This window comes from Equus caballus, chromosome 5 (genome assembly GCF_041296265.1).
Source record: "Equus caballus isolate H_3958 breed thoroughbred chromosome 5, TB-T2T, whole genome shotgun sequence".
In the NCBI taxonomy this organism is placed as follows: domain Eukaryota; kingdom Metazoa; phylum Chordata; class Mammalia; order Perissodactyla; family Equidae; genus Equus; species Equus caballus.
Genome location: NC_091688.1, coordinates 47,153,071 through 47,178,854, shown reverse-complemented (window position 1 = coordinate 47,178,854; position 25,784 = coordinate 47,153,071). Strand labels below are relative to the sequence as shown.

At 37.9% G+C, this 25,784-nt stretch overlaps 2 protein-coding genes across 20 annotated transcripts in view; one reads left to right on the top strand and one right to left on the bottom strand.

Annotated features, from left to right (window-relative positions):
* The window catches only part of GPR89A (G protein-coupled receptor 89A), a 52,230-nt gene extending 30,277 nt beyond the window's left edge, over positions 1-21,953 (top strand). Inside the window, exons 8-14 of one of the 6 annotated variants that reach the window (XR_011439264.1) lie at positions 1,084-1,193; positions 3,090-3,178; positions 4,089-4,181; positions 18,295-18,390; positions 20,076-20,165; positions 21,059-21,172; positions 21,316-21,953. Coding sequence is in view for 4 of the 6 variants with exons in the window: in XM_001499085.7 (XP_001499135.1) it covers positions 1,084-1,193; positions 3,090-3,178; positions 4,089-4,181; positions 18,295-18,390; positions 20,076-20,165; positions 21,107-21,172; positions 21,316-21,522 (751 nt within the window). In the remaining 2 variants the exon portion in view is untranslated. Of the gene's footprint in view, positions 1-1,083; positions 1,194-3,089; positions 3,179-4,088; positions 4,182-18,294; positions 18,391-20,075; positions 20,166-20,998; positions 21,173-21,315 lie in introns of all 6 variants that reach the window. The other 5 variants (XR_001380817.3, XM_001499085.7, XM_014739894.3 and 2 more) reach the window with 5 other exon arrangements.
* A 429-nt stretch (positions 21,954-22,382) lies between these two features.
* PDZK1 (PDZ domain containing 1) overlaps positions 22,383-25,784 on the bottom strand; it is a 48,690-nt gene continuing 45,288 nt past the window's right edge. For all 14 annotated transcript variants that reach the window (XM_070268396.1, XM_070268387.1, XM_023641311.2 and 11 more), the window contains 3 exons: positions 25,327-25,548; positions 24,377-24,667; positions 22,383-23,042 (listed from right to left, as the gene is read on the bottom strand). In XM_070268396.1, the coding sequence (XP_070124497.1) occupies positions 22,989-23,042; positions 24,377-24,667; positions 25,327-25,548 (567 nt within the window). In that variant the 3' untranslated portion in view covers positions 22,383-22,988. The remainder of the gene's footprint in view (positions 23,043-24,376; positions 24,668-25,326; positions 25,549-25,784) is intronic.

The following is a 25,784-nucleotide window of genomic DNA, read 5'->3' as shown; positions in this document are numbered from 1 at the left end:
ATTCAATTCTCTCAGTATCCAGGCAAAGGTCATTTTGAGGAGGAAACATTTAAGTCAACATGGCCAACATACCTAGTGTTCTTAATTGTTAATATCATTTTAGCCAGGGGCTTAAAGAATTTAGCCCTCAGAAATACCATTTGGTGTTTGGTACTATTGGTACCATTTACATTGTTCCCAACCATAAATACCAATGCTGTTTCTTCCTCCTTACCACTTCTATCTCTTGTCACGCAAAAGTATCCACCTTGAGTTAAATTTTTCTTTAGTCCTACTACTTTGTTTTTATTCGACTCGTCCGGGTTTATTTTAAGCCTGTAGGCTTTGGCCCATTATTTTCTTCAAGTAACCATTTGTGCACAAATGATCTTATGTTTCCTCACAAGGACCCTGTTCTTAATACCTTTGTGGTGGGCTGGAAGAGGCCAGCAGCTACCACTCAGGTAGTGGGTCCTCCACAGACTGAGAGGGCAAGAGGAAGGAATAGTAAGTTTCCTGTTGATTTATTCAGTAGTAGGGGTGGGACTGGAGTTAGAAGGAGAATGATATTTTAGAAGAACCAGGTTTATCTGATTTTTCTGTTTTGCTTTTTTTTCTTTTGTCTGCTTTTGAAAAGGAAGGAAAAAAACATTTATTGAGTTTCTACACTATGCCTGGTCCTTTGGCTAGGTATATTAGCTATTATTTTGTCCTTAAATGATAGGGGTAATAATTATTAATATACATATAACACTTTGTAGTGGACAACTTGAGTTCTTATATATTATTTCACTGATCTTCACAACCATCCAGAGATGAGGAAATGGAAATTCTGAGGTCTCGCACCTTCTAAGTGGCAGAGCCAGTCCTCGAATTTATTGCCTACTGTAAATCCTGTGCGCCTTCACCTAGGCCACATTGCTTCTAGGGGGGTATAGTTTCCCTTCAGTTGTAAGCAGTGGAAAAGTGGGACACCAGAATTTTCTTCCATCCCTGAACAGCTCAGCAAATGAAAGGGGCAGTTATGAAACTGGAAGGTGGATGAAGATGGACTATGAGGGTCCATGCTTCCTTGCTGAGGTTTTATATTTTCTTTCATTTCAGGATGGCAATGACACGAAGAACTATGTTCCAGAAGGGGGAGGTGCATAACAAACCATCAGGATTCTGGGGAATGATAAAGAGTGTTACCACTTCAGCACCAGGAAGTGAAAGTATCCTTTATTCCTCTGCTTGATTCTTTTTCTCAACTCTGGACCAAGGTCAGAAGAATAAAGTAGTATTGGGATAGTGTCTTCTAAGGTACCTGACTGCAACCGAGTCCAGCTTCCAGCTGGCCAGGGCAAGGCTTAGGAAATACAGTGTATAGAGTCATCTTTCCAACACCCATAGAAGGTCATAAAATCATAAAAACCATTGTCTTTGAGCTGAAGGCGTCCTCACAAGTCAGTCTTTCCATTTTACAGATGAGAAAATAGACCCAGAGAAGTTAAATCACACAGTGGTTTGTGGCAAAGATAGGACCAGAACTGTGGCCTCCTCTTCTTAGTTCTTTCCACTACACTATTATATTTCCCAACTCAGAAAAACCATCACAAGACATAATGGCTCTCTAAAATGAATGGTTTGAATATATGATTTTTCTAAAGAAATCAGTATTCCTAAACAAATTTTAAGCAGCTTTGTATCTCCAGTGACTCGGGTTTGAAGAATCAAAGAGGTTAGGCTAATGGATTGTTCGTGGCCCAGCTGGTTGTGGTGTTAAACTAATTTCCACACTGAGTAGCCAAATCTCTTTGTGGCTACCAGGCTATAAAGTCAAAACTTTGGGGGACTAGGAGTGAGGTAGCATTTTCCTGCTTCCTTTTCTGGCCTGAGAAAGTACAAATTCCCTTTTGCTTCAATTGGAGGAAAAGGATATAATCTATTCTTGCTGTAAATTATGACATATCTTTCTGGTGTCAAATGCAGGTAAGAATTAGACCATAGGAGAGGAAAGAAAGGTAGGACGACCATGGGAGAGGAAAAAAAAGGATTACTTTACATTCATGTAGTCAAGAAACATTTATTTCACGTCTCTTATTTCTAGGCAGATTGCTGAGGGATAAAACTATGAAGGGTATAGCCTCTCTCCTCATGGAACTTACCATCTAATCATGGGAGAGGCAGATGTTTAACTAGTTAAACCCTGTCGTTTGGTGGCCCAGACCATGCCAGTAGCAGCCACTACTGAGGAAGGAACTGAGGGAGTTGTTTGGGTAATAGTGGGAAAAGTCACAGAAAAAAAAGTAAGTTTTTGTTACTTAAAAGTCCATAAGAGGGAAAGTTTAGGTTTAAGCTATCTTAGTGACAATAAGTCAAGTCAACAGAAGTATCAGGATTATTTAACCTCTCTGAATCCCTGTTTCCTAAACGGAGAGAATAATAACACAGCCTCACTGAGTTCTTGGTAAGGGGCATAGCGTAATGGAAAGAGCAGACCTTGGAGTAAGGCAGATCTAACTTTGCATCCACGCCTATTAGCTGTGTGACTTTGAGCAAGTTATTTAACTCTCTGAGCTTTACTTCCCTTATCTGCAAAATGGATAACACCTATCTCATGGAATTGTTGTGAGAATAATAGAAGATGATGTCTGAAAAGAACTAAAGAAGGTAATGTCTGTAGATCCCAGGCTGTATTAGAACTCAGTAAATATCAGTTCCCTTTGCTAACATTGTTTTTATTCAGATAATGGAGGAGAAGGGTATGCTATATTATAGGAGCTTTTCACTATTTAACCATTTGAGATTTCGAAGATTACATTTGACTTAAATCTAACTAGATAAATAAAGCAAAAAATAAACAAAACCATCTGTTTGAGCTTCTTGAGCTAGTGAGAAGCTGAGTGGCAGGTATCTGCGGTGAAGCTCTTAGGGGAGCAGCTTTTACACTCCTGTGTCAGAGTTTGGAAAATTACTCTGAAGTAGTACTGCTGGCTATGGAACAGGAAATTGAAAATATAGGCAGTTCCGAGGATCTCCTGTAGGAGAAAACAAAAGCATATGCTTTCTTCATTGCTATTTCTTGAAACTTCTATGTGATTTAAACCTTGATACCCGTTTTGTGCCAGATCTTACTCTTATTCAACAGGAAGTGGATGCTTTGGAAGAACTAAGCAGGCAGCTTTTTCTGGAAACAACTGATCTATATGCTACTAAGGTACAGAGCAAGGAAACCGAAGTTTGGTTTTTACCAGTATAATTGAAGAGAGAACAAAACTAAATGGCTTTTTAGTGTCCTGTGGCCAAGCAGTGCAAGACATTCCTCGTAGCTTCAGTATGAGCCATGAAGCATTAGGAGTCTGCACTTTTCATGGCATTGCTCCTACCACTAGGAAAATCCTCAATGGAACACCCTCAATAATAGAAATTGGTGGGATAGTCAGAAGAGACTTTTTAACATCTAGGAAGGTGGCATCACCACTTCCTACTGACCCAGCATCAAGAGGCTGACTCCTGTTTTTATTCCCTTACCAGTTACTTATATTGGAAGGGCAATAGATACCTATCTGCCATGGTCTAGCCCTATTTTAAAAGATCCAGATCAAGAAGTGATCTAACTACAAGAAGTAACTTTCCTATTTAATTAAAATGCAATATAATTTAAATAGGCAAAGTTTATTAGTTAAGGTTGCAACTGTTTTAATCCTTTTTGAGGATAACTTCACAGGTGTAGCCACGAAGGGTAGAGGTTAACCCAGGCTTTGGAGACAGATAGACCTGAGCCTAACCTCCCCTACTCACGAGCTGTGTGACCTTGGGCAAGTTATTTAATTTCTCTAAGCCTCAGTTTTCTCATCTGTAAAATTAAGATAATAGAACATATCTCATAAGACTGTTAGGAAGATTAAAGTAGATAATGCGTGTAAAGTGTTTATTCCAGTTTCAGGCTTAAAGTAAACATTCAGTAAATGTTGCCCACTGCTACTACTGTTATTTTGATATTATTGTTACCATGTGTGGTTTTTTGACTCAGCCTGAACCTTGATTCATAGAGGCAGGAATGTTTTTGTTGAGTGTGAATTTGCATTTGCTCAGACTGACCATGTTTTGTGTTTGTTTTCCCTCAGGAGAGAATAGAATACTCCAAAACTTTCAAGGGGAAATATTTTAATTTTCTTGGTTACTTTTTCTCTATTTACTGTGTTTGGAAAATTTTCATGGTAAGTATATTATTTCTAACTGTCAGAGTTTAGGTGATTTTTACGGGGTGATGGCAGAGAAAACTGGGTTTGGTTGAGGCATTGAACTAAATTCCAACTCCAATTGAGTCAGCAGAGAATGTGATCTCTCACATCTCTAAGCCTTGCTCTTTTCCCCTCTCCTTTTGAGGTCACCTGGAAAAGGGAGGTTGCATTTTTTCTTCTGTCAGAAATCGTTAATAAGGTCTTAGATTATGAAATATATGAAGTGAATATAAAGGTTTCTTATTTCATACTCTGCCTTCCATATTACTCATGAATGTATGACTAAGTTCAACTCTTACTTCAGCTCAGAACAGAAACCACCTGTCCTTTTTAATAGTCTGTATATACTTAAAAAATTAAGTCCAAAGTAAATTCTAAAATGTATTTCTATAGATAAATTCACTTTCTCTGCTTATAGCTGTTATTCTTTTGTGCCTCTCCCGTAATGGCCTATTCTTTGTGTGCATGTTATGTACATTATTCATCTTTACTTGTGACTCATCTGTAGGTATTAATGGATTTCAGGGTGATTATAGAAAAGGCTGATTTGACTTTCTGGTTTGGTGACTCTCCTGCTGGGGCTGTGTTTGCACAAAGAGGAGCTTTGTCAGCTTGTTAGTTAATTTTGATCAATGTAGATGAATGGAGGATTCTGGATTGAATGGATCTAATGTTATAATAAATTGATGTCAGTACCCATTCAGATGACATTTTTAAATCTTGATTCACAGTGGGAGAGGATGAATAAAGATAGGCAAATTTTATTAGTTAAGGTTGCAACTGTTTTAATCCTTTTTGAGGATAATTAGCTCAGCTACTAAAAGGTTTTTCCTGAGATGCAGCCTTTAGGGCTTTAGCCTTCGTGTTTACAACCATCACCACAGTCAAGATAGAGAGCATATCCATCCATCATTTCCCGAAGTCTCCTCATACCCCTTTGCAGTGCCTTTCTCCCACACCCCCAGTCCCCAGGCAACCACCAAGTACTGTCATTATACATTAGTTTCTGTTTTCTAGAATTTTATATAAATGGAGTCTTACGGTATGTACCCTCTGTCTGGTTTCTTTTACTCAACATAATTATTTTAAGTTTCATCCATGTTATTGTGTGTATCACTAGTTTATTTCTTTTCATTTCTGAGTCTCAGTGTTCCATTGTACGGATGTGCCACAATTTCTCTTTTCACCTACTGCTGGATATTTGTTTGTTTCCAGTTTGGGGATATTACAAATAAAGCTGCTGTGAACATTTGCATACAAGTTTGTATATGGACATATGCTCTCTTTTCTCTTGGGAGAAAACAGGTGTGGAATGGCTGGGTCGTATGGTAGTTGTATTTTTAATTTTTGGAGAAATGGTCAAACTTTTCTAAAGAAGTTGTGCCACTTTATATTCCCACCTGCAGGGTATGAGAGTTTGTTAACTCCACATCCTTGCCAACACTTCAATGGCTGGTCTTTTTAACTTTAGGCATTCTAATAGGTATGAGATGGTAGTGAATTTAATTTGCATTTCCCTAATGGCTAATGATGTTGGACAACTTTTCATGTGCTCATTTGCCACCTGTTTATGCTCTTTGGTGATATATCTATTCAAACCTTTTACTAATTTTTTAATTAGCCTGTTTTCCTTTTATTAGATTTTGAGTGTTTTTTAATATATTCTGGAAATCCTTTATCAAATATGTGATTTTCAAATATTTCCTCCCAGTCAGTGGCTTGGCTTTTCATTCTTTTAGCAGTATCTTTCAAAGAAGGTGTTCTTTCAGAGTTCTTTGATGAAGTCTAATTTATCTTTTTTTTCTGTTATGGGTTAAAGTTTTAGTTTGGTATCTAAGAAATCTTTGCCTAACCCAAGGTCACTTTTTTGCATGTCTTCTAGAAGTTTTACATTTAGGACTATGAGCCATCTTGCATTAATTTTCTAATATAATGTTGGAGTATGGATCCAGGGTCATTTTTTTGCATATAGATATCCAATTGTTCTAGCACCATTTGTTGAAAAGATTATCCTTTCTCCATGGAATTGACTCTGCAATTTTGTCAATAACTAACTGATCATATATATGTGGGTCTGTTTCTGTGCTCTGTGTCCCTCTCTATTGATTATTATATTTGCCTTTATTTATGCCAATGCCACACTGTCTTGATCATTGTAGCTTTAAAGTCTTGAAATCAGATAGTGTGAATTCTCCAACTTTATCCTTCTTTTTTCACACTTGTTTTGGCTATTCTATGTCATTTGCAATTCCATATGAATTTTAGAATCAGCTTATTAATGCCTACAAAAACACCTGCTGGAATTTGTATTAGAATGTCACTGAATCATCAGATCAATTTGAAGATGTGACATCTTAACAATATTGAGTCTTCCAGTCCGTGAACACAGTATAACTCTTCATTTGTTTAGATCTTTAGTTTCTCTCAGCAGTGTTTTATAGTTTGTAGTGTACAGATCTTTCACATCTTTTGTCAGATTTTGCTCTTAAGTATTTAATACTTTTTGATGCTTTTATAAGTGGGATTGTTTTTATAATCTAAGTTTCTGAGTGTTGCAGGTATATAGATATAAAATTTATTCTTGCATATTGATTTTGTATTCTACAACCTTGCTAAACTCCCTTATTGGTTCTAGAAGCTTTTTATAGATTTCATAGGATTTTCTACATAGTCAGATCTCTGCAAATATAGTTTTACTTCTTCCTTTCCAATCTGGATGTCTTTTATTTCTTCTCTCCCCTTCCTTTCCATTCCTTTCCCCTCTATTCTCTTCCCTTCCCTTTCCCTCTCATCCCGTCCCATCTTTCTTCTTTACTTCTTCTCCTCCAGTCTTACTGCACTGACAAACGCAAAATTAAATATAAATGGTAAGAGCAGTCATCCTGATCTTGTTTCTGATCTTAGGGGGAAAGCATCCAGTCTTATTCCATTAAGTATGATATTAGCTGTTGGCTTTTCCTAGACACCCTTGTCAAGCTGAGGAAGTACCTTCTATTCATAGTTTGTTGAGTGTTTTTAATCATGAAAATGTGTTTGATTTTGACAAATGCTTTTTCTGCATCTATTGAGATGATCATATGGTTTTTCTTTTTTAGTCTGCTAATATAGCAAATTCCATTGATAGGTTGTTTGGAGTTTTTTTAATGCTTTTTGGTGAGAAAGATTGGCCCTGAGCTAACGTCTGTTGCCAATCTTCCTCTTTTTTTTTCTCCTCCCCAAAGTCCCAGTACGTAGTTGTATATCTTAGTCGTAGGTCATTCTAGTTCTTCCTTGTGGGATGCTGCCACAGCATGGCTTGATGAGCAGTGTGAGTCTGCACGCAGGATCCAAACCAGCGAACCCTGGGCTGCCAAAGTGGAGCACGTGAACTTGACCATTCAGCCACAAGGCTGGCCCCCTACATTGATAAATTTTGAATAGTAAATTGACATTGCATTCCTGCAGTAAACCTTACTTGGCCATGGTGTATTATCATTTTTATATTTTGTTGGATTTCGTTTGCTGAGATTTTGTTAAGTTTTGCATCTACATTTATGTGGAATATCGGAGGATAGTTTTCTTTTCTTGTAGTACCTTTGCTTGGTTTTGTGGTCAGAGTAATGCTAACCTCAGAGAATAAGTTGAGAAGTATTCCTTCCTCTTCCAATTAGTGGAGGAGTTTGTATGGAATTATTATTATTTCTTTCTTAAATGTTTGGTAGAATTTACCAGTGAAGCCATCTGGGCCTGGAGGTGTTTTTGCAGGAAGATTTTTTTAACTACAAATTTAATTCCTTTAACAGATATAAGGTTTATTCAGGTTATCTATTCCTTCTTGAGTGAGCTTTTGCAGTTTGTGTCTGTCAAGGAATTTGTCCATTTTTATTGAAGTCAAATTTTTAGTATAAGATTGCTCATAATATTCCCTTATTATCCTTTTAATATCTGTAAAATCTGTCATGATGTCGCCCCTCTCAATTCTCTTTTTGTATAACCGCTTTATTGAGATATAATTCACCTGCAGTAAACTTCACTCATACAGTCTACAGTTCAGTGGTTTTTATTAAATTCACAGAGTTTTCTTCCATCACCAAAATCAAATTTTTCACTCCAAAAAACAATCCCATATCCATTAGCAGTCATTCCTTCTTTCCCCCATTCCCCCTCCCCCAGCCTTAGGCAACCACTAATCTGCTTTCTGTCTCTATAAATTTCCGTTCTGGACATTTGATATAAATGGAATCATACAATATGTGGTCTTTTGTGATTGGCTACTTAGCATAATATTTTCAAGATTTCTGTATGTTGTAGCATCTATCAGTACTTCGTTCCTCTTTATGGCTGAATAATATTCATTCCATTATATGGATATGCCAGATTTTATTTATCCCTTCTTCAATTGATGGACATTTAGGTTGTTTCTACTTTTTGGTCGTTATAAATAATGGTGTCGTGAACATTCATGTATGAGTTTTTATACAGACGTATGTTTTTATTTCTCTTAGGTATATACCTATAGGAGTAGAATTGGTGGATCATATGTAAACTATCTGTTTAACCTTTTGACGAACTGCCAAACTACCAGCCTGTTTTCCAAAGCAGTTACACGAGTTTACATTCCCGCCAGCAGTGTGTGATGCTTCCAATTTCTCCACAGCCTCACTAACACTTCTTATCTGTCTTATTGATTATAGTCATCCTAATTAACGTGAAGTGGTATCTCTCTCATTCTTGATATTGGTAATTTTGTCTTTTTTTTCTAATCAGTCTAGATAGAAGTTTATCAATTTTATTGAACTTTTCGAAGAACCAGCTTTCAGATTAATTTATTTTCTCTGTTGATTTTCTGCTTTCTAGCTGATTGATTTTTCCTGTGATCTTCATTATTTCTCTTCTGCTTATTTTGGATCTTCTTTTTCTAATTTCTTTAAGTGGAAGCTAAGATCATTGATTTGAAACCTTTTTTTTTTTTTAAAGATTTTATTTTTTTCCTTTTTCTCCCCAAAGCCCCCCCGTACATAGTTGTATATTCTTTGTTGTGGGTCCTTCTAGTTGTGGCATGTGGGATGCTGCCTCAGCGTGGTTTGATGAGCCAGTGCCATGTCCACGCCCAGGATTCGAACCAATGAAACACTAGGCCGCCTGCAGCGGAGCGCGCGAACTTAACCACTCGGCCACGGGGCCAGCCCCGAAACCTTTTTTGATACAGATGTTTTAATGCTATAAATTTCTTGCTAAGTGCTATTTTAGTTCCCTCTCATGAAATGCAATTTTTTTTTTTGAGGAAGATTACCCCTGTGCTAACATCCACTGCTAATCCTCCTCTTTATGCTGAGGAAGATTGGCCCTGAGCTAACATCTTCCTCCATTTTATGTGTAGGACACCTGCTAAAACATGGCTTGATAAGCAGTGCATAGGTCCATGCCCAGCATCTAAACCACAAACCCCGGGCCACCAAAGCATAATGCACAAATTTAACCGCTGTACCACTGGGCCGGCCCCACGAAATACGATTTTTTTAATTCAGTTCAGAATACTTTCTAATTTCCCTTTTGATTTCTTCTTTGACTCATGGGTTATTTAGAAGTATGTTATAAAATATTTGGGGATCTTTTAAATACCATTCTATAATTGATTTCTAATTCTGTGTGATCTGGAAACATACTTTGTATGGTTTGAATCTTTTTTTTTGTTGCGGTCGTAGGAGTTTATAACATTGTGAAATTTCAGTTGTACATTATTGTCAGTCACCATATATATATGTGCCCCTTTACTCCTTATGCCCACTCCCCAACCTCCTTCCCCTCTAGTAACCACTAATTTGTTCTCTTTGTTCATGTCTTTGTTTATCTTCCACATATGGATGAAATCATATGGTGTTTGTCTTTCTCTGTCTGGCTTATTTTACTTAACATAATACTCTCAAGGATCATCCATATTGTTGCAAATGGGACCATTTTGTCCTTTTTATGGATGAATAGTATTCCATTTTATATATATACAGCACATCTTCTTTATGCATTCATCAGTTGATAGGCACTTGGGTTGCTTCCACGTCTTGGCTATTGTGAATAATGCTGCAGTGAACATAGGGGTGCATAAGTCTCTTTGAATTGTTGATTTCAAGTTCTTTGGCTAAATACCCAGTAGTTGGATAGCTGGGTCATATAGTATTTCTATTTTTAATTTTTTTATTTGAGCTCATAATAGTTTACATCATTGTGAAATTTCACTTGTACATTATTTCTTGTCTGTCACCACATAGGTGGTCCCCTTCACCCCCTGTGCGTACCCCCTACCCTGCTTCCCTTGGTAACCACTGAACTGTTTTCTTTGTCCATGTGCTTGTTTATATTCCACATGTGAGTGAAATCATCTGATGTTTGTTTTTCTCAGTCTGGCTTATTTCGCTAATCATAATTCCCTCCAGGTCTTTCCATGTTGTTGCAAATGGGATGAATTTGTCTTTTTTTCTGGCTGAGTATTATTCTGTTGTATATATATACCACATCTTCTTTATCTAATCATCAGTCAATGGGCACTCAGATAGTTTCCATGTCTTGGCTATTGTGAATAGTGCTGCAGTGAACATAGGGGTACATAGGTCACTTTGGATTGTTGTTTTCAAGTTGTTTGGGTAGATACCCAGTAGTGAGATAGCTGGGTCATATGGTAGTTCTATTTTTAGTTTTTTGAGGAATCTCCATACTGTTTTCCATAGTGGCTGCACCAGTTTGCATTCCCACCAGCAGTGTATGAGAGTTCCCTTCTCTCCACACCCTCTCTAACATTTGTTATTTTTTTTTCCCTAAACATTAGCGCCTGGGCTAATAACTGTTGCCAATCTTTTTTGTTTTTTTTTCTGCTTTATCTCCCCAAACTCCTCCTGTACACAGTTGTATATCTTAGTTGCAGGTCCTTCTAGTTGTGGAATGTGGGACGTCGCCTCAACGTGGCCTGACGAGCAGTGCCATGTCCGCACCCAGGATCCGAACCCTGGGCCGCTGCAGCGAAGCGCGAGAACTTAACCACCCAGCCATGGAGCGGCCCCACATTTGTTATTTTTAATCCTAGTGATTATAGCCTTTTTAACAAGCGTAAGGTAGTATCTTAGTATAGTTTTGATGTGTATTTCCCTGATGATTAGTGGTGTTGAGCATCTTTTCATGTGTTTATTGGCTATCTGTATGTTTTCTTTGGAAAAATGTCTGTTCATGTCCTCTGCCCATTTGTTGATTGGGCTCTTTGTTTTTTTGTTGTTCAGTTGTGTGAGTTCCTTATATATTGTGGAGATTAACCCCTTATCGGATAAATGATTTGCAAAAATTTTCTCCCAATTGGTGGGTTGTCTTTGGTTTTGATCCTAGTTTCTTTTGCCTTGCAGAAGCTCTTTAGTCTGATGAACTCCCACTTGTTTGTTTTTTCTTTTGTTTCCCTTATCTGAGAAGACATGGTATTTGAAAAGATCCTTTTAAGTTCAATGTCAAAGAGTGTACTACCTATGTTTCTTTTCCAGGAGTTTTATGGTTTCAGGACTTATCTTCAAGTCTTTGATCCATTTTGAGTTTATTTTGTGTATGATGTGAGATAATGATCTACTTTCATTCTTTTGCATGTAGCTGTCCAGGTTTCCCAACACCATTTATTGAAGAAGTCACTGTCTTTTCTCTGTTGTATGTTCTTGGCACCTTTGTTGAAGATTAGCTGTCCATAGATGTGTGGTTTTATTTCTGGGCTTTCAGTTCTGTTCCATTGATCTGTGTGTCTGTTTTTGTACCAGTACCATGCTGTTTTGATTGCTATAGCTTTGTAGTATATTTTGAAGTCAGGCTTGTAATGCCTCCAGCTTTGTTCTTTTCTCTCAGTATTGCTGTATCTATTTGGGGTTTTTTGTTGCCCCTTATGAATTTCAGGATTCTTTGTTCTATTTCTGTGAAGAATTTCATTGGGATTCTGATTCAGATTGTATTAAATCTGTAAACTGCTTTAGGTAGTATGGACATTTTAATGATATTTATTCTTCCAATCCATGTGCATGGAATATCTTTCCATTTTTTTATGTCATCATCAATTTCTTTCAATAATGTTTTATAGTTTTCATTGTATAGGTCTTTCATCTCCTTGGTTAAGTTTATTCCTAGATATTTTATTCTTTTTGTTGTGATTGTAAATGGGATTGTATTCTTGAGTTCTCTTTCTGTTAGTTTGTTATTAGAGTATAGAAATGCAACTGATTTTTGTAAGTTGATTCTGTACCCTTCACCTTTGCTGTAGTTGTTGATTATTTCTAATAGTTTTCCAATGGATTCTTTAGGGTTTTCTATATATAAAATCATGTCATCTGCAAACACTGAGAGTTTCGCTTCTTCACTGCCAATTTGGATACCTTTTATTTCTTTTTCTTGCCTAATTGCTCTGACCAAAACCTCCGGTACTATGTTGAATAAGAGTGGTGAGAATGGGCAACCTTGTCTTGTTTCTGTTCTCAGAGGGGTGGCTTTCAGTTTCTCCCTATTGAGCATGATTTTGTCTGTGGGCTTGTCACATGTGGCCTTTATTATGTTGAGGTACTTTCCTTTTATACCCATTTTATAGAGAGTTTTTATCATAAATGGATGTTGGATCTTGTCAAATGCTTTCTCTGCATCTATTGAGATGATCATATGTTTTTATTCCTCATTTTGTTAATGTGGTGTGTCACATTGATTGATTTGTGGATATTGAACCATCCCTGCTTCCCTGGTATAAATCCCACTTGATCATGGTGTATGATCCTTTTAATGTGTTGCTGTATCTGGTTTGCCAATATTTTGTTGAGGATTTTTGCATCTATGTTCATCAGTGATACTGGCCTGTAATTTTCCTTCTTTGTGTTGTCCTTGTCTGGCTTTGAGATGAGGGTGATGTTGGCCTCACAGAATGTGTTAGAAAGTGTTCCATCGTCTTCAATTTTTTGGAATAGTTGAGAAGGATAGGTATTAAATCTTCTTTGAATGTTTGGTAGAATTCTCCAGAGAAGCCATCTGGTCCTGGACTTTTATTTTTGGGGAGGTTTTTTATCACTGTTTCAATCTCTTTAGTTGTGATTGTTCTATTCAGGTTCTCTATTTCTTCTTGATTCAGTTTTGGGAGGTTGTATGATTCTAAGAATTTATCCATTTTTCTAAGTTGTACAATTTGTTGACATGGTTTTTCATAGTATTCTCTTATAATCCTTTGTGTTTCTGTGGTGTCTGTTGTAATTTCTCCTCTTTCATTTCTAATTTTATTTACTTGAGCCTTTTCTCTTCTTTTCTTAGTGAGTCTGGCTAAGGGTTTGTCAACTTTGTCTGTCTTCTCAAAGAACCAGCTCTTAGTTTCATTGCTCCTTTCTAACTGTTTTTGTTTTTGTTTCTTTGGTTTCTATTTCATTTATTTCTGCTCTGATTTTTATTACTTCCCTGCTTCTGCTGACTTTGGGCTTTGTTCTTCTTTTTCTAATTTTGTTAGGTGTAGTTCGAGATTGCTTATTTGAGATTTTTCTTATTTGTTAAGGTGGGCCTGTATTGCTATGAATTTCCCCCTTAGGACTGCTTTTGCTGCATCCCATATGAGTTGGTATGGTGTATTTTCATTTGTCTCCAGATATTTTTTTATTTCTCCTTTAATTTCTTCAGTGATCCATTGGTTGTTCAGTAGCCTGTTGTTTAGTCTCCAAATATTTGTCACTGTCCCAGTTTTTTTCTTGTAGTTGATTTCTAGTTTCATAGCGTTATGGTCGGAAAAGATGCTTGATATGATTTCAGTCTTCTTAAATTTATTGAGGCTTGCCTTGTTTTCCAACATATGGTCTGTCTTTGAGAATATCCTAAGTGCACTTGAGAAGAATATGTATTCTGCTGTTTTCGGATGGAGTGTTCTGTATATATCTCTTAAGTCCATCTGGACTAGTTTTTTGTTTAATTCTACAGTTTCCTTGTTGACCTTCTGTCTGGATGACCTATCCATTGATGTAAGTGGGGTGTTAAGGTCTCCTACTATTGTTGTGTTGCTCTTAATTTCTCCCTTTAAGTCTGTTAACAGTTGCTTTATGTACTTTGGTGCTCCTGTCTTAGGGGCATATATATTTATAAGTGTTATGTTCTCTTGGTGGAGTGTCCCTTTTATCATTATATACTGCCCCTCTTTGTCTCTCATGGCCTTTTTTATCTTGAAGTCTACTTTGTCTGATATGAGTATGGCAACACTTGCTTTCTTTTGTTTGCCGTTAGCTTGGAGTATCATCTTCCTTCACTTCACTCTGAGTGTGGGTTTGTCTTTAGAGCCGAGATGTGTTTGTGGAGACAACATATTGTTGGGTCTTGTTTTTTAATCCATCCACCCATTTTGTGTCTTTTGATTGCAGAATTCAATTCAATTACATTTAGACTAATTATTGCTATATGAGGGGTCAATACTGCCATTTTATCACTTGTTTTCTGGTTGTTCTGTATTTCCCTTGTTTCTTGTCCCATATATTTCTGACTGCCAATTCAGTTTGGTAGTTCTCTATGATGGTTTACTCAGTTTTCTCTTTATTTATCATTTGTGTCTCTGTTTTGGTTTTTTGTTTAGTGGTTACTGTGAGGTTTGTATAAAAGATCTCGTAGATGAGATAGTCCATTTTCTGATAGCTTCTTATTCCCTTGATCTAGGCAAGTCCCATTCCTTTCCTCTTCCCCATCTAAGTTGTTGTTGTCACAACTTACTCCGTTTTGTGTTATGAGTTGTGGTTAAAAAGAAGTGATTATAGTTATTTTTTATGTTTTCCTTCCCTTTATCTTTAATGTTATAAGTGTTTGCTAACCTGTTCTGATAAAAAGCTGCAATTTTCTGATTTTGTCTGCCTGTTTATCTCCTTGCTCAAGACTTTGTAAACCCTTTCCTTTTTTCTTCAGGTATGAGGGCCTTCTTGATCGTTGCTTGACGGGGTAGGAGGGCTGTCTTGTGGTGATGAACTCCATCAGTTTCTGTTTATCTGGGAAAGTTTTTATTTCTCCATAATATCTGAAGGATATTTTTGCTGGATAGAGTATTCTTGGCTGAAAGTGCTTTGTCTTTCACAATTTTGAACATATCATTCCATTCTCCTCTAGCCTATAAGATTTCTGCTGAGAAATTTACTGAAAGCCTGATAGGGGTTCCTTTGTACATCCTTTTCTTCTGCCTTGCTGCCCTTAGTATTTTTTTCTTTGTTATTGACTTATGCCAGTTTTTCTTGGAGAAGGTCTTTTTACATTGATGTAATTAGGATTTCTATTGGCTTCATTTAAGTTCTCAGCTATTATTTCTTTGAACAAGCTCTCTGCTCCTTTCTCCCTTTCTTCTCCCTGTGGAATACCATAGTCCTTATGTTGCATTTCCTAATTGAGTCAGATATTTCTTGGGGAATTTCTTCATTTCTTTTTAGTCTTAGTTCTCTCTCCTCCTCTATCTGAAGCATTTCCATATTTCTGTCCTCTAAATTGCTAATTCTGTCTTCCATAATATCAGCTCTGTTATTTAAGGACTCTAGATTTTTCTTTATCTCATTCATTGTTTTTCATCTCCAACATTTCTGATTTGTTTTTTATACTTTCAATCTCTTTTGTGAAGAATTCCCTCTGTTCTTTAATTTTTTTCCTGATTTCATTGAACTGTCTGAGTTTTCTTGTAACCCACTGAGTGTCTTTATGATAGCTGTTGTGAATTCTCTGTCATTTTTATTGTAAACTGCTGTGACTCCAGGATTGATTTCTGAGTGCTTGACATTTTCCTTCTGGTCTGGAGTTTAATATTCCTCTTCATACTATTTGATGGGGTGGATTTGTGCTGTCACATAGTGGTAGTATTAGGTGCAGATTCCACCTTCTGCCACTGAGGGGGTGGGCAGGTGTTGTGTATTCTAAGCCTGTCACAATCCCTGGCGGCTGTGCCTGTTCTTTGGAAGATGTGCTGACAGGGTCCATCTGCGTTTGCCCACTGGCTGCTGCTGCTTTACACAGGTAGGTGTGCAGGTGCTCTGACAGGGGTCCATTGCTTTGCCCCATTGGCCAAGCTGGTGTGCCAGGTGGGTATACAGGCACTTTCTTTCACGTACATGATCCCAGAGGCACTCCCACTCTACGCTCACTGTCTGCCCTCCTGGGCTACTCAGCTGGTGAAGATGTCCCCGCAGTTGCTTAGCCTCCTCTGTGTGGGGTGTTCCCACAGGCTGGGAGGCAACTCCCAGAGCAAAGGCATTCTCGCAGAGGGCTGCCCTTTCCCCCGTCTCCTCTCAGAGCCACACACAGTCCTGCGCCTAGATTGCTGCTAATTGGAGAGGGACAGGAGAGCCCCTTACCTCCTTCCACTGCCTCCCGGGGGGTCCAGCACCTCCACCTTCAGACATATGGCTGTGTGGATCTCTCAGATATCTTTTGTGTTGTATGAATGTCTGTTGTTTTATGAATGTTCTTAGTGGGGAGAGTCTCAGGGTAGAGCCCACTCCGCCATGATGCTGCCATCCTGATTTGAATCTTTTTAAATTTATTGAGACTTGTTTTCTGACCCAGAATATGGTCAACTATGGGTAATGTTCCATGTGCACTTGTGTAGAATGTGTATTCTGCTCTTCTTGGCAGGAATGTTCTCTAAATGTCAAATAGGTCAAGTTGGTTGATAATATTGTTAACGTTTTCTATATCCTTACTGATTTTCTGCCTGCTTATCAATTAATGAGAGAAGGGTGTTGAAATTTCCAACTATTGCTGTGGGTTTGTCTATTGCTTTTTTTTTTTTTTCAGATCTATCAGTTTTTACTTCATATATGTTAAAGCTCTGTTATTAGGTACATTTAGGGTCATTATGTACCCTTTGTTGAAATGATCCTTTTATCATTATGAAATAACCCTTTTAATCCCTGGTAATATTTTTTGCTATGAAATCTGTTTTGTCTGATATTAATATAGACATTCCAGCTTTCTTTTGATTAGTATTAGCCTAATATATCTTTTTCTATTCTTTTACTTTTAACCTATTTGTATCTTTATGTTTAAAGTGGGTTTCTTGTAAGCAACATGTAGTTGGGTCTGGCTTTTTTATACAGTCTGACAGTCTCTGCCATTTAATTGGCATGGTTAGACTAGGAGTTAGCCATCTGCAACCCACAGGCCAAATCCAGCCACCACCTGCTTTTGTAAATAAAGTTTTGGAACACAGCCAAGCCCATTCGTCTATATATTATCTGTAGCTACTAGCACACTGCAGTGGCAGAGTTTCCCAATCCCTGGTTTAGACCATTTACATTTAACATAATTACTGATATGGTTGGGTTTAAAACAACGGTGTTGCTATTTGCTTTTTGTTTGTCCCATCTGTGCTTTCTTCTCTTATTCCTTATTTTTTTTTTGCCACCTTTTAGATTAATTGGGTATCTTTCATAATTCCATTTAATCTCCTTTGTTGGCTTGTTAGCTATAACTCTTTTTGTTATTTTAGTGATTGCTCTTAGAGCATTCAGAAATAACCACAGGGAATGACTTTGGAATTCCTTGATTCTCTTGCTCTGACTTCATCTATCAGAATATTACCTTTCTGGCTCCTGATAAATTAATGTGTATATGTCATAGCCTTCTTCCCCTTGACTCTTTACAGAAAAGATTGGGTAGATAGGGACTTTTGTTTACCTATATGTGAATGGCCAAGATGGATTTCTTATATATGATTTGGATTGAGAGTAGAATTGCATTTTTAGGAACATCCACCTATAAGATATGTTGTGGTGATTAATTCATTATTTTAAATCATTTTTTTTAAAGATTCACACCTGAGATAGCAACTGTTGCCAGTCTTCTTTTTTTTTTTCCTACTTTTTTCTCCCCAAATCCCCCCAGTACATAGTTGCATATTTTAGTTGTCGGTCCTTCTAGTTGTGGCATGTGGGACGCCACCTCAGCATGGCCTGACTAGCGGTGCTATGTCCTCATCCAGGATTTGAACTGGTGAAACTCTGGCTGCCAAAGCGGAGCACCTGAACTTAACCACTTGGCCACGGGGCCAGCCCCTAAATCACTTTTTGAAATAGTAAGTGATTACTGATATGCTCTAAGGTGAAGGTCTGTGTTTCTGCAGGCAACCATCAATATCGTTTTTGACCGAGTTGGGAAAACTGATCCCGTCACAAGAGGCATTGAGATCACTGTGAATTATCTTGGGATCCAATTTGATGTAAGAGTTGTATCAAGATTCTGGTTATGTTTCTTTCTATTTTATCTCCTATACATTACAATTGTTAAGATTCCACTTCCTTACTATAGGTACTTAATTATGCTTTTGTTCTTCCCACTCTCCTCTGTATGTTTTGACGTATTCATATGCCAAATTTGTAAAGAGCATAAAACCATAAGTCATGACTGGTACTTATTTTTGTCGTGGATGCTGATTATTTCTACAGTTCTTCCTCTGCTTCTCTGTAGCCAGCTACCACTCACCAGTTTCTCCCTACCAAATATTCAGATGCTTTTCTCTGGGATATTTGATGAGATCTTCAAACACACAACTCACCTTTGACTCCTCTGGTAGAAAATTAACTACTAATTAGTGTTCCATGTTAGAACTGAAATGATTTCTGCTGTAAAAAATTATCTTTATCATTTAATTAATGTGGACTTTGAGCTAAAGATGGTAACTGTAACCTGTGCACAAATTTTTTTTAATCATCTCTCTACTGTTTTATAATACCACTGTCGTCAAACACACTCTTGTCCAATTTAAGTTTAATGTCTTTTTTTATAGAATAGTTTATTTTCCAGGTGTATATATATGGCCAGTGATTCTGGCTGATTAGCACTTTGGTAATAGGACCAATGTCATGTTCTTAGTCCCATGGGGGCCAGTTAGCTGTGCTGTGATTCTAGCCACAGACTGCATGCTACCACCCAGACATCCATCTCAGCTGGACATGCCTCTGGTAGGTAGAGAAAATAAAAATGAACCTGAGCAAATTGAGCTCCAGGCCTTGAGAAACAGCTCAAAGCACACGTTTTTTTGATGACAGATCAATAGTGTATCCTTTTTCATGTAAAGGAGCATAGTATCTATCCTTCAAGTGGTATATAAATTATACTCTAAAGGATGCTTCACTCTTGTTGCATATATGTTTTCCTCTTTTAAATTTTTTACTGGGCTGAATTTTTAGAAATGCTCTTTCTTACCAGAGGTTTCTGAGGCTATTAGTTACTGCATATATATATATATATTCTATCTATAATTCATCTATATACTCCATATTTCTTAATTCTGAATAACATCTTTTAGATGTTAGTAATAACAGCTCTCCCTCAGACACTTCTCAGACCTGAATCAAGCACAGGGTCCCAAAGCTGCCTCTCACTATGAAACAGTCTCACGGGAGAAGAAGGTATCAGCATGTGGTTCAAATGAAGGCCATCTATTCCCTAGACCATAGCTGAGAATGTTATATGTTCTTTTATTATAAAAAGAAAAATTCCTTAAAGTTGTAGGTGATCAGAGGACTATTATTCGCAAATATTAAAAATAAGCAAGCTGCTATTTAGTTTTATTTTAATATGTTTTTCACCGAGTACATTGAAGCTGTATTAGCTTTTCTGATTTATTAGTGTTACTTTCATCCCTTCACTACACTTGCTTTTTTCTGTCCTTGAGTCTTGATTAGGTCTGCTAATTAAGATACTCACTGCAGTCTTCCTATTGATGTTTTAGTTGCCACTTAACACGGTTTCCTCCTTCCCTAAAAACTTTTTAAAAATCAGTTAGGGCATAATGAACTTCTCTCTCACAGTCACATAAGTGATCAGTATGCATCTTCTTAGCCTTCACATCTCTTTAAACAGAGATTTAACAGATATCTTTTTTTCTTATTATGGTGGCAGGTGAAGTTTTGGTCCCAACACATTTCCTTCATTCTGGTTGGAATAATCATTGTCACATCAATCAGAGGATTGCTGATCACTCTTACCAAGGTATGTTGTATCACAGAGTTAACAAGTACTTATTATTTGTTTAATTACATGTGGCACCATAAGATAATTTTACCTAAGATTTCTGCCTTCTGGAGATCTTAAACAGCAGTCACAAATATTTAAAAGACAGATATTTATACAACAGAATAAAAAAAAGTTAAATACATAAATTGATGATGATCTATTTACATCATATACCAATCAGATAAGTACATTTACCAAAGGTCATAGAATGAGATCATGGTCTGTTGTGTTCACTGATATGGCCCCAGCATGAGAACAGAACCTGGCACATGGTGGGTTCTCAGCAGATATTTGGAATGAATGAATGGGATAGCTATTTGAGGTTAGAAAAATAACTATAAGAGTCACTTGTAAGGAGGATACAGAAGTAGGAGAAGCAGAATGTTCAGCTGTTTTTTCTGATCAACATAGGAAGGCTTCCTGGAAGTAGACGGTGAGTCCTCACTGGTAGAAAAGGTAGGAATTTCAAGGTCCAAGAGTTGTTTGAATGAAAGGAGAGAAGAGGTTGGGAGGAGAAAAGAAGGGATCTCCAAGCATCTAGCACAATTTTGGAAAGAGCTCAGGAGCCTAATAACAATTTCAAGGGCTTGTAGTGGCCTGGAGTAATCTGTTTCAATATTTTATAGCGATGTTAAAGTCATATGTATCACGTAGTTTCTGAAAAGTTTGATAGCCATCAGAATCCTTTCATGTTATAATGTAGTACTTAAAACCACCAATTATCCCTATGGGAAAACTATAACTGGATCCTTTTTTGGCAGTCTCGGTCTCTTCATTATAGCCTTAACCATATAAATTGTTCTATACAGGATTGTGGCATGGAAGAGACAATGAAATGTTAACCTTGCTGCTTAATGTTCTTGACACAGGAATCTAGCAGTACTGCATAAGTTCATCTCTCCTGTCTTTCTTGACAGTTCTTTTATGCCATCTCTAGCAGTAAGTCCTCCAATGTCATTGTCCTGCTATTAGCACAGATAATGGTAAGTTTAATGAATTAGCTTTATGTTTACAGCCGTAAAATACCAGAAATGTGTTTTATACTTTTACGTATTTTAACGTTTTCCTTTGACCTGTCCCTCACTGCATTCAAAGTGACTTGTAGATTAATTTGTTTGACTTACAGGGCATGTACTTTGTGTCCTCTGTACTGCTGATCCGAATGAGCATGCCTCTAGAATACCGCACCATAATCACCGAAGTCCTTGGAGAGCTGCAGTTCAACTTCTATCACCGTTGGTTTGATGTGATCTTCCTTGTCAGTGCTCTTTCCAGCATACTGTTCCTCTATCTGGCTCACAAACAGGCACCAGAGAAGCATATGGCACCTTGAAGCCGTGCCTGTTACAGACTGCTATAGGCTAGTGGTTTCAGGATTTGTATATAAAAGGGAAAAAATGGAGGGGACCAGGGCCTAACATTTTTAAACAAAGAAAATGCTGTGGTAGCATGTTCAGCCTCCAGCTTACACCTTCCTCATCAGATGATGATCATGAGTAGCATCAGCTAGAATGTGAGAGAGCAAAGTAACTCAAGCTAGTACTTAGCCAAGAGCATCCTGTGTAGGTTTGAGGCTGGTGCGGTGTGGGAGAGGCGGGTGGAAAAGTCACAAGAAACTAGGAGGGAAAACACGCTGGAACTCTAGGGTAAGAGAAGTGTAAGGTAGCTGGGTGAAACACTTGGAATTTCTTAGTCAAGGTTCACATGGAGAAGGTTATGGCTTTCCCTTGAGATTGTCTGTCATTAAAATCAGAGATTGTAACACTTTGGCCTTAACTTCATTTTATCAAGGATAGCTCAGTATTATGCTTGTGTGATCTAATGTGAGTTGGTGTCCCACCCCCGCTCCCCCAACCCCAGCCCCATTAAAACAACCAAGAGGTTATCTGTTCTTTTCTGGGGAAGGGGTGGTGTGCGACTGAAATAGATCCTACCAACAGAGACTTCAAGTAAGTCATTTTTATTGATTTCCTTTTAACTTAGCATTATTTAAGACTTAACTTAGTATTATTAAGTATTATTACATTCAATTCAGTGATGTCTCATTTTTGTCTTTCCATCTGCCCCTCATGCTGTGGGGTAAAACAATGAATAACTGTTAACTAGAAAAAGTCACTTTCCCATCCTGGAACTCAATTTCTTCATCTGTAAAAAGAAGATGTTGAAAATTTTACAGAATACTCGGAAATGCAATTTAAGAAAACCCTGAATTTTATTACCAGAAAGTCTCTTTTTATTAGTAAGATCTTTTTCTGAATTTTATTGTGTTTTGGGTTTCTAGAGGCAAAATGAAGGTTAAAGCATAAAAAGTTTACGAAAAACAAAAGCACGATTAAGGTTTATGTCAGCTAACAAAGAAGTTTCGAGCATACTCAAAAGGGATTTATCATGGTATTTATTTTAGCAACTGCAATAGTCTTATAAAAGCATAATTTTAATAGGCTTATTTGCTCAGATACTTTAATTAGCAGCTCTCACATATACAGATTTATGAATCATCTTTGGTGCTCAAGGAGCCTATGGAAGTAAGAAATATCATCATACAGAGAAATATAGTTAAGTTGAAGCTTGAAAGAGATCACATGAAAAGAATCTGGCTCCTGCCTTAACTTTTCCTAAGTTGACCATAAATAAGCCATCTGCAATAGCTGCCCCTAAGACAATCACACATAATGAACTGGCTTCCAGAGGAGTTGTCTTCTAACAGAGACGGTAAACGGGTGGCAGCTCATTCCTTGGGAAAAGATTCCTATTAAATACCCAGAAACAGCTATCAGCCAAAGCCATTATTTGCTCTCATCACATCACTGTATCTTCAGAATTGGAAGAAGAATGAGAAGCTGTACTGTCAGCCTGTGCAAAAGAAAACAAAGGATCCATAAGTGGTAGAGTGTGAACATTAGGAGATGGACAGTCTATTCTAGAGTTGCATGACTTAATTCAGGGGGCACAGTCACTCACTAGAGGCCAGATGACCTGCATTCTACACTTGCTTTTGTTTTCAGCTTGCTGTTTGACACTAACAAGTTTCTTGATGTCTGTATATATTTCTTTTCTATAAAGCCAGCATAGTACTATAGTTGACTTCCTGTAGAAATGATAGAGAATTTTTAAAGACAACTAACTAGAATACTTTCTTTGTGAAGCAGTCCAGAGTAGAAGGTCAGTGGCTACTGTGTGTGCTATGGTCTGATGTTTGTTGTTGTTCTTAGTGCCATTGGGTCGATTCTGACTACTAGTGACCCTGTGTACAACAGAGCAGAAGCCTGCACGGTCTTTTTGCACCATCCTTTCACTTTCCGCCATATCACACAATGCTCTGCTGCTATTCATAGGGTTTTGGTGGCCAGTTTTTCAGAAGTGGGTGGCCAGGTCCTTCTTCCTAGGCTGTCTTAGTCTGGAAGCGTCACTGAAACTTGTCCACCATGTTGACCCTGCTGGTATTTGAAATACTAGTGGCATAGTTTTCAGCATCACAGCAACACGCAGCTGCCACAGTATGACAACTGACAGACGGGTGGTATGGTTCCCTAACCAGGATACAAACCTGGGCCATGGCAGTGAGAGCACTGAATCTTAAACACTAGAATTTATACATAGAACCAGAACCAGAACCAGAATTTGTACATAGATAGTTTGATTCAGGTTCTTCTGGTGGTCCCCATTATAATTTTGATAAACTTCTTACTTTTTTTTTTTCTGAGGAAGTTTAGCCCTGAGCTAACTACTGCCAATCGTCCTCTTTTTGCTGAGGAAGACTGGCCCTGAGCTAACATCCATGCCCATCTTCCTCTACTTTATATGTGGGACGCCTACCACAGCACGGCTTGACAATCAGCGCCATGTCCGTACCCAGGATCCGAACCAGCAAACCCCAGGCCGCAGAAGCAGAATGTGCGCACTTAACTGCTGCACCACCAGACTGGCCCCCTAAACTTCTTACTTTTACTTCTTGATCTATCAACTCTAGACAGTGACTGTCAACTCCATGCTATGAAAACTAAGAATTTTGTTATCCTTATGCTACTTCTTCTCCCCATGATAACTTGATTTGCTAGTTATCCTTACATTGTGATTTTCTAGTATTTTAGGAAATCTGTCGTAAACGTAGACATGAGGTGCACTTATTAAGGACTTTAGTATACTCTGGTAAGTTAGATCACTGAGAGAAATGTGTGACCACTCACTCGTTCTTTTGCCATGTGCAAGTCCTGCTCTGACTCCACCAGGGTTCCTTCTTTGGAATTGGGGGGGGCATCCAGTGGATCAGCCATGGAGGAAACAATAGGGATTTTCTTAGCCTGGAAATAATTGTAGGCCTTTTGTCCACAAACTAAGAGTGTGACATTCTTTCCACTGCTCTGGATTCTATCCACCACTTTCTCATAGGGTTCATCCAGCACATTAACCCCATCCACTTCAATGATGATATCCTCATCCTCCAGCCCAGCGAGGTCAGCAGGGCTGCCCTTCTGTACCTGTGAACAGAGAGGTTCTGAGTTATCACTTCCAAACACGAATAAGGGAATGTTAGACTAGTTTCCCTTTAAAGGAGAGATGAGGAATTTGAGATTTTATTCTTAACCGTGTTATTTCTTCTTGAGGTACAGAAGTTAAGAAAGGTGCTCTAATGCTTTTCTGCTTATGAAAGCAACAACTTCCATACTCAAATGAGTAGTGTTACAGTGGTTGAACATCATATATTATGTCTTCTGGGTTGAAGGCCTTAGATTTCATAAGTTCCCTTGAGAGCTCTAGGGATAGTCTTCTCACTGTCAGTCCCCACAGGGTAGGGGCATGAGGCCAAATGCACAGAGCAAACAAGTATCACTCCCAGTCAGAGTGGATAGTGACTGTCAACTAGAGTCATGTCAACTCACTGTGTTTATTTGATTTCAAAGTATCTAAAGGGAAAATTAGGTGAAACAGCTGTCTAAGAAACAAAAGATATGAGCTTAGGATGTACTAGTAGCTATCTAAAGGGTAAGGGACCACAAAAGCATTTATTTGAACCCAAGTGGGACCCTCAGTGTAGGCCTTCAATGTCACCTTTTTACTAAGCCATCAATAGGTGGGAAAAATTGACTCTCCTAATTGTGGCTGTGTTCATTGGGCTGCTGGAACCAGATTACCATACCTCTTTAATGAATGGTCCTGGCTGGCCCCGAATGGCATTTAAGTGAAAGCCATAGCCATTTTCACCTTTAACCAGCCTGCAGAGCTTAGGCTTATGATCTACTTCCTCTGTACTATGCAGACTCGAGACCTCCAGAGGAGCAGGAGGAGGAGCTGGAGCCTCCTTGACAGAACTATTAGGCAGTTCTTGACTTTGATAGTAGAGAAACGGAGAAAAATGAGCCTTTTGGAAGAAAAGGGAGAAAAACATTAAGTATGAGTAGTTACACATTATTAAACGTGCTAGTTTAATTTACAAGGTGTCATACAAGTTCTGCTCTTCTAGATACGTCTGATTGTGGGCTGTAATATTTCTCTACTACCCCAACCACAAAAGGTATAAAGGAAGATTCAGCTTGGTTATGGAGTAATGTATATAAACATGTAAATAAATGCACATAAGCAGGTAAGTGCACACAT